Here is a 12,217-nt window from a genome sequence, read left to right as displayed (position 1 = left end):
TCCCCACACTAGCCTGGACACACAGTGAGGCAGGGCAGGGGGACAGCAGAGTGAGGGCAGGGGGTGGAGTCTCCCCAAGGAAAGAGCTTGGATGGGCCATGGGACCCAGAGAGAAGTGGACCCTGGATGCCCCATGGCTGGTGACAGTCATAAGAAGCCACTTGGAGGAAAGGCATTGCCTGCTTCTTGTCTGTACAGTTGGGGGATCCTCATTTAGAAAAACCCCAAAGGAGGGAGAGTCAGCTCGGCATGCCTGCTCAGGCCAAAGAGCCTGAAGCCAGATCTCCCGTGGCCCTCAGAAGCCACCTTCCCCTTCCTGCCACCTCTTCTTCTGCCAGCTCCAAACCCAGAGGAGTGGGGTGGGGGAGGGGACACCAACCTGTCCCTCCCTCCGGGGCTTCCCTGGGCCGCCCAGAGTGGAGGGGGCTGAGGGGCTTGTCTGTGAGTGAACTTCAGGGATGTCTTATTATCTTCATTATTAAATGAGAATGTTACAGCAGCTAAAAGTAACTGAAGGCGTTTCTTCTCCAGCAGTGACCTCGGGTCAGGGTGCCACAGGCCAAGCCTGTCAAACACCTCAGGGAAGAGGAGCCCTGGCTGCCGTCTGGCTGTTAGCTTTTGCTCAGTGCAGCCACCATCCCTCCAGCCGGCTGTGCCGAGGCCCTGCTCCCCTGGCGGGGCAGCCTGGAGCCGCTTCTCACTAGCGCCCCACACCTCCGTCAGCTCTCAGGCCTGCCAGTTGCTGAGCCCTTTGGACCTGCACGTTTTTAGAAGTGGAGTTTGGAGTCTGCGAACCCTGAAGCAGGGAACAGATGCTGCAGGTCCCACCAGTCTCACACCCAGGGCTTTCACTACCTCGTCTCCCTCCCTGCTCCTTCCCTCCCTCACCCATATCTCTGGATCTGACCTCAGCTCCAAAGGGAAGGGCTGGCTGACCATGGCCTGGCATGACCATGGCCAACCCCACCCTGAGTCCTAGCACAGTGGAGGTCCTGTACTTAAATCAATCATTTCTAACAGTTATTCAAAGAAAAGGGTAGCTCTCCGAAGAACCTAATTTATAATCAGTTTGGCTGGTTAGTGAATAGTGATGAAAAAGAAATGAAAAATGAGGTTATTGATCAATCCAATCTTTGGCTTTGAAGACATGTTTTATTATGGAAATGCACACACGCTTACACAAGGCAGGGGGAATGTCACAAATCCTCCAGGTACCCTTCACCCAGCTCCAGCAGTTAGCACTGGGCCGACTCAATCACCTGGCCCTCCACCACCCCCGCACATCACCCACCCTCCACAGCACCGCTATTTTAAAGCAGATCCAAGATGTCATAGCAGCTCATCCACAAACATGGCCCATTGGTATCTCTCAGAGATAACTCCAAGAGAGAAGATCTCTCTTTTAATGTAATAACTACTATTAGCACACTTAAAAAAAAAAAAAAAAACAGTAATTCCTTATCATCAAATACAGTGTTCGAATTTCCCTAATTATCTCTTAAATGTCTCTTTATGAGTGGTTTATTTAAATCTGGATTCAATCCAAGTCCAGCTTCACATGTGGTCAATATGTCTCTTAAATCTCTCATAATCTGCAACAGTCCCCTTCCTCTTTTTCTTTTTCCTTTTTTGTTTATTTGCTAAAAACAAAACCAGTTGTCATGTAGACTTCACTATATTCTGGGTTCTACTGATTGCATCTGCATGAAGTTGTTGTTTGGGATTTTTTTTTGTTTTTTGTTTTTTTTTTTGTTTTGTTTTGTTTTTTGGAAAGCTATTGTGTATTTTATTTATTTTTCCACGTAAAGACTATTTTTGTTTTCATTTCAAAACCATTTTTTTTTATTTGAGTGTAGTTGACACACAATGTTACCTCAGTTTCAGGTGTGCAACACCTAGTGATTTGACAAGTTGAAATATTATGTTGCACTCATCATTCATGTAGCTATCACCTGTCACCATACAAGGCATTACAATGCCACTGACTGTATTCCCTATACTGTGTCTTTCATCCGTAACTGATCATCCCGTAACTGGAAGCCTGTATCCCCCCACGTCTGTCCCCCCTCCCTCAGGCATGCATCAGCATGTTCTCTGTATTTTTGCTGTTTGTTTAGTCATTTGTTTTTTGTTTTTAGATTCCACTTATGAGTGAAATCACATGGTATCGTCTTGGAGTTTTAACATGTCCCTCTATCAGGAAACCTGTGTTTCCTATAAACTGGTAGTAAATCTACAGACTTATCCAATACAATTTCCATTTCTTTGGTAAGAACACTTCATGGTCTGTGCCATGTTCTTCCATTGCCAGGCAAGGGCCCCACTTCACAAGAGGGTTGCCTTATAGAATAAGAGGTCGCTTCAAGTTGCTTAGTTAATCTCAATACTTTTTAATTTCAGTCACAAACAGAATAAAATTGTAGCTATCTTATAAAAGTTTACATACCTCAAAGTAATCCAACATCTTGGTTATTATGACATAATTTCATATTTAACTGTACATACTTTTACAGCCCTCGTCCTAAAGTTATTCTGTCCTCACACATAGACTTAACATTGTTACATACTTTAACAAAGATGGTATGTGAAAGGGCTATTATTTATACTTAACTTAAGGGTTATTTGGCAGCATGACTAAAGTTGGGGGGAGGTATATGGTATGTATTAGTAGGGAGGTGATTTCAGGGAAGGACTATGTGAAAGGATTTGTGAGATTGAGAATAAGCAGTTTCAAGCATGACTTTGCAGGGAAAATGTTATAAAATGGTGTTTTTTTCTTATTAGCAATCAGCAAGGAGTGTGAAAGGCATCAGAGCTTGGCATGAGCGAGCAATCCTGAGGCCCAAGGCGTCCGGTTGGAGCCTTACATAAGCACCAACAGCTGGATCACATTTCCAGTTCAGATATTTAAAACAACACCATGAAGATCAAAATATTATTTTATCTATAGTTCATCCGTTTATATATTTATTTTTCCTTGAAATAAAAATGTTCTAAAGTTACAGTGTTTGCCACGATGCTTTGTTTAATTCATTTTTCTCGACTGAGGCAATGAAATTCCACACCATCAGATTTTCTTTCTTATACATCTGCTTAACGTTTACACTTAGTTAGAAAGCCCAATTATTCTGTATTTCACCAGAAGTTCTACGTTTTACTGATGATTTCTTTCAAAGAAAAGCTAATATTCAACTTCTTTAGGAGCTGTTACTGGAAAAAGAAGCACCAATCTTGGAGAGAAAAATAAGAATATGGTCCTTTTAATTTTGAGCCCTCCTGCAGGATCTAACTGGTGCTCATGATAAAATGTTGACTCCGTGATTTCTTCCCATACTTACATTATTACAGAGACATTCGTAATGCTCCCTCTTCAAATTAGAAACAGTGTTACATTTGCCTCTTGACAGAGTCCTGGTGCAGTATTACAGAACAAATATTCAGGCACTGAATTTATAAGTAAACCAACATTTCCTTGAATGAACGTATAGGATACTATAGTTAGTTGCATATCAAGTATAGCACAAGGGTAAGACCACATAGGAAACACCAACGATCCAGTGCACTTGTCTTTTTTTTTTTTTTTTGTATATTTTTTATTGGAGTTTGATTTGCCAACATAGTGTAACATCCTGTCAAGTGCCCCCCTCAGTGCCCATCACCCAAGTCACCCCATCACCTGCCCACCTTTCCTTCCACTACCCCTTGTTCGTTTCCCAGAGTTAAGAGTCTCTCATGTTCCATCACCCTCTCTGGTATTTCCCACCCATTTTCTCTCCTTTCCCCTATATTCCCTTTCACCACTTTTTATATTCCCCATATGAGTGAGACCATATAATGTTTGTCCTTCTCCGATTGACTTACTTCACTAAGCATAATACCCTCCAGTTCCATCCACATTGAAGCAAATGCTGAGTATTTGTCATTTCTAATGGCTGAGTAATATTCCATTGTATACATAGACCACATCTTCTTTATCCATTCATCTGTCGATGGACACCGAGGCTCCTGACACAGTTAGGCTATTGTGGCCATTGCTGCTAGAAACATTGGGCTGCAGGTGTCCCAGCGTTTCACTACATCTGTATCTTTGGGGTAAATCCCCAGTAGTGCAATTGCTGGATCCTAGGGCAGGTTTATTTTTAACTCTTTGAGGAACCTCCACACAGTTTTCCAGAGTGGCTGCACCAGTTCACATTCCCACCAACAGTGTAAGAGGGTTCCCTTTTCTCCGCATCCTCTCCAACATTTGTGGTTTCCTGCCTTGTTAATTTTCCCCATTCTCACTGGCGTGAGGTGGTATCTCATTGTGGTTTTGATTTGTATTTCCCTGAGGCAAGTGATGCAGAGCATTTTCTCATGTGCATGTTGGCCATGTCTATGTCTTCCTCTGTGAGATTTCTCTTCATGTCTTCTGCCCATTTCATGATTGGATTGTTTGTTTCTTTGGTGTTGAGTTTAAGAAGTTCTTTATAGATCTTGGATACTAGCCCTTTCTCTGGTACGTCATTTGCAAATATCCTCTCCCATTCTGTAGGTTGTCTTTGAGTTTTGTTGACTGTATCCTTTGCTGTGCAAAAGCTTCTTAACTTAAGTCCCAATAGTTGATTTTTGCTTTTGTTTCTCTTGCCTTCACAAATGTATCTTGCAAGAAGTTGCTGTGGCCAAGTTCAAAAAGCATGTTGCCTGTGTTCTCCTCTAGGATTTTGATGGATTCTTGTGTCACATTTAGATATTTCATCCATTTTGAGTCTATCTTTGTGTCTGGTGCAAGAGAGTGGTCTAGTTTCATTCTTCTGCACGTGGCTGTCCAATTTTCCCAGCACCATTTATTGAAGAGACTGTCCTTTTTCATGTGGATTCTCATTCCTTCTTTGTCGAATATTAGTTGACCATAGAGTTGAGAGCCCATTTCTGGGTTCTCTATTCTGTTCCATTGATCTATGTGTCTGTTTTTGTGTCAGTACCACACTGTCCTGATGATCACAGCTTTGTAGTACAACCTGAAATCTGGCATTGTGATGCCCCCAGTTCTGGTTTTCTTTTTCAATATTCCCGGGGTCTTTTCTGATTCCACACTAATCTTAAGATGATTTGTTCCAACTCTCTGAAGAAAGTCCATGGTATTTTGATAGGTACTGCACTGAATGTGTAAATTGCCCTGGGTAGCTTAGACATTTTTCCAATATTAATTCTTCCAATCCATGAGCATGGAATATTTTTCCATTCCTTTGTTTCTTCCTCAAATTCTTTCAGAAGTGTTTTGTAGTTTTTAGGGTATAGATCTTTTATCTCTTTCGTTAGGTTTATTCCTAGATATCTTATGTTTTTGGTGCAATTGTAAATGGGATTAACTCCTTAATTTCTTTCTTCAGTCTCATTGTTAATGTATAGAAATGCCACTGGTTTCTGGGCATTGATTTTGTATCCTGCCACATGGCTAAATTGCTGTATGAGTTCTAGCAATCTTAGGGTGGAGACTTTGTGTTTTCTATGTAGAGTATCATGTCATCTGCGAAGAGGGAGAGTATGACTTCTTCTTTGCCAATTTGAATGGCTTTTATTTCCTTTTGTTGTCTGATTGCTGAGGCTAGGACTTCTATGTTGAATAGCAGTAGTGAGAGTGGACATCCCTGTTGTATTCCTGATGTTAGGGGAAAGGCTCTCAGTTTTTCCCCAATGAGAATATTTGTTGTGGACTTTTCATTGATGGCTTTAAGATGCTGAGGAATGTTCCCTTTATCCCTACACTCTGAGGAGTTTTGATCAGGAATGGATGCTGTATTTTGTCAAATGCATTTTCAAATGGCTGAGAAAATGGAAGCCCTTTGAATGTTGTGTCTGCATATCTTTGTCACGTGAGCTTCCCAGTTACTCAGTGGACGGGCCGGGCTCCTGTCAAATGCTTTCTCTGAATCTGTTGAAAGGATCATATGGTTCTTGTTTTTTCTCTTGTTATTATCTATCACGTTGATTGTTTTACCAAGGTGTTGAACCAACCTTGCATCCCGGGGATAAATCTCACTTGGTCATGGTACAATCCTCTTAATATACTGTTGGATCCTATTGGCTAGTATCTTGTTGAGAATTTTTGCCTCTGTGTTCATCAGGGATATTGGTCTATAATTCTTTTTTTTGGGGGGGGGTTGTCTGGTTTTGGAATTAAGGTGATGCTGGCCTCATAGAACACATTTGGAAGTACTCCATTCCTTTCTATCTTAGGGTACAGGTTTAGTAAAATAGATATTGTTTCTTCTTTAAATGTTTGATAGAATTCCCCTGAGAAGCCATCTGGCCCTGGACTTTTGTGTCTTGGGAGGTTTTTGATGACTGCTTCAATTTCCTCCCTGGTTATTTGTGTGTTCAGGTTTTCTATTTCATCCTGTTCCAGTTTTGGTAATTTGTGGTTTTCCAGAAACACATCCATTTCTTCTAGATTGGCTAATTTATTGGTGTATAGCTGCTCATAATACGTTTTTAAAATCATTTGTGTTTTCTTGGCATTGGTTGTGATTTCTTCTCTTTCATTCATGATTTTATTAATTTGAGTCTTTTTTCTTTTTAATAAGCCTGACTAATGGTTTATCTATCTTATTAATTCTTTCAAAGAACGAACTCCTGGTTTTGTTCATCTTTTCTACAGTTATTCTGGTCTCTATTTCATTGAGTTCTTCTCGAATCTTTATTATCTCTCTTCTTCTGCTTAGTGCAGGTTTTATTTGCTGTTATTTCTCCAGTTCCTTTAGATGCAAGGTTAGCTTGTGTATTTGAGTTTTTTCCAATTTTCTGAGGGATGCTTGTATTGAGATGTATTTCCCTCTTAGGACTGCTTTTGCTGTATCCCAAAGGTTTTGAATGGTTGTATCTTCATTAGTTTCTGTAAATGTTTTTAATTCTTTTCTAATTTCCTGGTTGACCCATTCATCTTTTAGTAGGATGCTCTTTAACGTCCATGTGTTTGAGTTTCTTCCAAATTTCTTCTTGTGATTGAGTTCTAGTTTCAAAGCATTGTGACCTGAAATATGCAGGGGACAATCCTAATCTTTTGGTATCAGTTGAGACCTGATTTGTGACCCAGTATATGGTATATTCTGGAGAAAGTTCCATGTGCACTTGAGAAGAATGTGTATTCAGTTGAGTTTGGATGTAAAGTTCTGTAGATATCTATGAAATCCATCTGGTCCAGTGTATCATTTAAAGCTCTTGTTTCTTGGGGATGTTATGCTTAGAGGATCTGTCATTTAATGAAAGTGGTGTCTGTTGATGTCTCCTATTATTAGTGTATTATTTTCTAAATATGTCTTTACTTTGGTTATTAGTTGATTGATATACTTGGCAGCTCCCACATTAAGGGCATAAATATTCATGATTGTTAGGTCTTCTTGTTGGATAGACCCTTTAAGTATTATATAGTGTCCCTCTTCATCTCTTACTACAGTCTTTGGGATAAACTTTAATTTATCTGATATGAGGATTGCTACCCCAGCTTTCTTTTGAGGACCATTTGAATGGTAAATGGTTCTCAAACCTTTCATTTTCAGGCTGGAGATGTCCTTAGGTCTAAAATGAGTCTCTTGTGCCACTCATCTTTAAACAGCCATTTCTCCAAAGAAAAGACAACACTGGTTTGCAAAAAGTTGAATAATCTTTTGACATTGCTCTGCATAAAGACATACAAGTGTCCCAGAATGGGGGGGGGGAGCAGGTTATCACCAAGGCAGCCTCTAAAAGTGATCATTTCCCTCCTCCGCTGTCATCGGTGACATGGGAACACCCAGGTTGTGTCAGGCAGTTGGCTGGGTTTTAAAATACAGGCTCACTTTCTGTTAACGAAACGCACGTGGATGGGCCCCCCTGGCGTCAGCAGCCCATGGGTTTTTGCAGGAACAGCTTTAGTCCAAGAGGATGGTTTGATCTCAAAATGTTGAAGCAACTAAGGAAAAAAAGAGAGGGGTGATTCAAAATGGGAACAGCAGAAGACTTGCAGTGCTCTGGATGAGTGTCCTTCAGCCTCTTCTGGAGTCCATGGGCAGCAGGAGCCCAGGAAGTGGGCACAGCCATGGTATAGGACACCAGTCACCAGTCAGGGGACACAGGGGAATGCTGTGGGCCCAAAGCAGCACTAGGTCCTGCACGGGAGCCCCGCCTGTCCACTGAGCAACTGGGAAGCTCACATGACAAAACTATGCAGACACAACGTTCAAAGGGCTTCCATTTTCTCAGCCATTTCAAAACTCCAACTCCTCTGCTTCCTCTTTAGGTCTAGGTAAAGAAGGTATCAAAGGAGCAAGAAGGACAGAGGGGACAAGGTGAAATCCCAGGGTTCCCTCCCTCTAGGAATCTGAGGTGATAGAGGACTGGGGGGCGCACCACTGTTGGCAGGTGAATCAGCCAAACAGGTATCAGTGATTAATGTCCTTAATTTAAATATTCTCCATCTGTACCTGGATTCCGTTTCTTATTTCTGTGGTTCAAAAGAGAACCATCTCTACCACTCAGGGAAAAACTGAAAAGCATCTGAATAATGAGTTTTAAAGAGCACCAAAGTATCCATCCCCTAAAGCAAGAACCTCCACCATCAACGGCCCTGGCCTGATGTTCAAGGTCATGTTGGCTTAGGGAACTCAAGGCAACCTGCTCTGACGACCTGTGTCAGAGCACACGTGGGATCTTGGAGGGGACAGAGGGCCATGCTCACCAGCAGACTAGCTGCTGCCCCCTACTGCTGCCCCTGGGTCCAGAAGAAAGCCCCACTTAACAAGCATCAGTTCTGGAGAACATATAATGCCACACGAGATCCAGGCTGCCTACCATCACCCTGCCCTGACTCTCTCTCCACCCTCGTCTCCCAGGCAAAGAAGCAGGGCCCACTGACAGGTCCTAGGGTGGGCTGGGGCTCCAGGGGAGGCCACGCAGGGAGCAAGGGGCAGGAGGTAGGGGTCAGGGGCAGGGTTGATTGGGGACATATATTGAACTCCCTCCATCGTCACGTTCCAGGAGCCAAGCTGAACAACCTGTATTTAGGCAGTCCATCATGTTGTAGTATCCAGAGGGCTTTAGCAAAACATCTAACCTCTGACCTTTGGTTCTGACTTCAGAGAACTGCTTGCATATCCCCTGAAGCAGGAGAATTCACTTCAAAGCCAATGTGCCGCAGGATCTTTTTCCCTTTCTGAGTTGGCAACACTATGCTCACTAAAAAAAGTCCAAACCATACAGGAAACATACAAGCAAAAAACAAAGCCCCTTGGGACATCTGGGTGGCTCAGTGGTTGAGCGTCTGCCTTTGGCCCAGGGCGTGATCTCGGGATCCAGGATGGAGTCCCGCATTGGGCTTCCCGCAGGGAGCCTGCTTCTCCCCCTGCCTGTGTCTCTGCCTCTCTCTGTGTCTCTCGTGAATAAATAAATAAGATCTTAAAAAAACAAAGCCCCTCTTGTGCCCCGAGTCGCAATTTCCAAGGAGCTGAGTGTATCTTCTAAAAGTTCTCCTTGTGATACAAATATCTTGTTCCCAATTTTAAGGAAACAGTTTGACAGTGCACCATTAATTACAGTCCTTTCCCTTCCCAAAGCTACAGTTATGCTCCCTGTCCTGTGGGGGAAATGGCCACTTATAGGATTATGGAGAGCCCCTCGGTTACTAGTGTGCTGAGAGATTTTCTTCATGAATGTGTGTGGAATGCTATCAATTCTTTTCAGGGGTGGTCATATAATTTTTCTCCTTCAGTTAGCTACTGTGGCAAATGATATCAACAGATGTCCATGAGGTGGGCCATCCCTGCATTCCTGAATAAACCTCATGTGCTGAGGATGCACTTTTGTTTCATATGCTGCTGGATTTGGTTTGCCAACTTGTCACTTAGGATATTTTCCATCTTTGTTAATACATCAGATTGGCCAGTAGTTTTCCCTTCTCAAATTATTCTCTCCAGGTTTTGTATATCAGGGCTATGCAAGTCTCATAAAAATGAGACTTCTTTTGCTAGCCTCTGTTTGTATAAGACGATTACCCATTCTTTGAAGGTTTGATAAAACTTGTAATGAAGCTGTCTAGGTCTGGAACGTTTGGGGGTAGGGGTAAATCTTCTTACCACTGATTCCATGTATTCAGTATCTGAGGTCTATTTTCCTTTGAGTCAATTGGGCAATTCACATTTTCTAGTACATTGTACATTTTATCTAAGTCTTCAAAGCTATTAGCAAAAAAAAAAGCCATTTGTGGTATTTTCTTGATTTAAAAAAAATCAATGACTGCGTGTTTAGCTATGTCTCCTTTCTCATTCTTAGCACAGCTTATTTGTGCCTATTCTCTTTTTTTTTCTTGATAATTACAAATAATGATGGTCCCCTTCTATATTTGCACAAGTGGAAATGAGGACTCTAAGGAAAAACTGCAGCAGGTACACTTGTATGTTAATAGCACCAAACAAACAAAACCCCATCACTGCCACTGAACACCCTGTTTCTGACCATCTTCCAGTGGAAGCACCGGGCAGGGTTGGCCTCTGTGCCCTCGGCTGGCACCTTGTGCTCTTGTGGTGCACCCCCCGCCCTCGTTCTTCAGGCAGCCAGAGCTGGAGAAGCAGCAAGCCCCACGGCCCACAGATTGACTCCCAGTAGGAAGTGGCCTCTGTCTGTCCAAGATGCAACTGCAGAATATATGGCAGCATTTTATGGAGCGTGGGACCTTCCTGAAAACCCAAGAGCAGCACTCAGGGCAGGTGTATGGGCAATGGCAGCTTCCACTTCTTTGGCACAGACTGTGTGTACACACAATTTTTAGTCCTCACACACCCAGAAGTAGGTATTGCGCCCAGATTGTGAATAAAGAAATAGGCTGAGCTTGGCTGAAAAACCTGCCCAGAGTGTCAGGACTAGAAAACAGCAGAACTGGGATTTGAGTCCACTTGCCCTGGAACTCACATCCATGCCGCACTGAGCTGCCGTTCACTTTAGACACGACTGGGACAGGCCAGTGTCCGCAGGGCCCACTACTCCCAGGGATGGCTGCATTGGGGGCAACATCACGGAGCTTTGCCAGCAACTTCCGCACCATGACAGACAGGGCATGGGGGGGTGACCATGTGACATCCCTGTCACTGGGCTGTCTCTCCCACCCCAGCCACCCAGCTCCAGAGGTGTTCTCCTCCCATGCCTCCTGCTCTGTGCTCCCCAGCTGGGCAGTAGCCCCTCAACTTCTCCAGCTCGCAGAGCTGTCTCCAAGTGCTGGCCATCCAAAATCCCTCTCCACCCCTCCCAGGCAGGCCAGGCTTCTGTAGTGCCTCATGCTCTCTTGGGCCATCCATTATCAAGGTCCCAGCCCCTCTGTGTTCCTCTCTGGGCTCTGGGAGGCCACAGGAAGGAACCCCCATGACATGTGGGGGAGACACAGGAAGGAGTCAAGACACCTGGATGGTGCCACGCATTTGCCACTCTGTGACTTTGGCAAGCGGCTCAATTCTCTGAGTGTCAGTTGCCTCCTCAATGAAATGGGGAGCCTGGGTCACCAGGTAATCTCTACATTCTTCCAATACGATGTCAATGGCACTAGCTCCCAAAGTTGGGGCCAAGGTCTTCCATGGCTAAGATATATTAATAGTAGTCTTCCTAAATTTGCAAGGAAATTTAGTAAGTAGAATTTTCTCTACTAAAGGATTTTCTTTTATAAAATTTCCTTCAAACACAATTTAGCTCATGCTACAGCATGAACAAAAATACAGCATAGGTACAAAAGCATCTATTTCAATAGCAAGAGATTAAATGTAAGGTATTTCCCAACAAAAACCAAGCCTTCCTGATATTTCACAACCTAAATAAGTTTGAGAACCACTGTGCTGTGTAAGTGGCTGGTTCACACGTCTCAGAGTGTAGCCCAGCAGTTATGGAGTCAGAATCACCCCCCAATAGCCTGACCCCAGGCCCACCAAATTACTATCTCTGCAGCGGACCCAGGAACCTGTATTTTAAGGAGTTTCCTAATGCCTTTGCTGCTCCACAACATTGGAGGACCACTAGTTTGACACTTTCCCATTCGCTTGTGTCGAGAGCTCCTTGTGTGATGAAGAGCTGAGTTCTCAGGCCCCTGTAGACAACCGCAACATGCACACCTCCCAATCCTTCAGGCCTCCAAGGGCCCCAACTGCTGTCCCAGGGTTCCAAGGAGAAAAGAGTTTTGGTGAGTAGTTAGGGGACCGACGGGGGTGGCACTTTAAAATATAAA

General features: G+C 43.5%; 1 protein-coding gene across 6 annotated transcripts in view; it reads right to left on the bottom strand.

Moving 5' to 3' along the window:
- Positions 1-1,132: 1,132 nt before the first annotated feature.
- CYP27C1 (cytochrome P450 family 27 subfamily C member 1) overlaps positions 1,133-12,217 on the bottom strand; it is a 45,990-nt gene continuing 34,905 nt past the window's right edge. For all 6 annotated transcript variants that reach the window (XM_077861293.1, XM_077861291.1, XM_077861295.1 and 3 more), the window contains exon 9: positions 1,133-7,930. In XM_077861293.1, the coding sequence (XP_077717419.1) occupies positions 7,814-7,930 (117 nt within the window). In that variant the 3' untranslated portion in view covers positions 1,133-7,813. The remainder of the gene's footprint in view (positions 7,931-12,217) is intronic.

The sequence above is a fragment of the Canis aureus genome, chromosome 20 (genome assembly GCF_053574225.1).
Source record: "Canis aureus isolate CA01 chromosome 20, VMU_Caureus_v.1.0, whole genome shotgun sequence".
Classification (NCBI taxonomy): Eukaryota; Metazoa; Chordata; class Mammalia; order Carnivora; family Canidae; genus Canis; species Canis aureus.
Note: the sequence above shows the minus strand (reverse complement) of the source record. Positions and strands in the feature narration are given on the sequence as shown.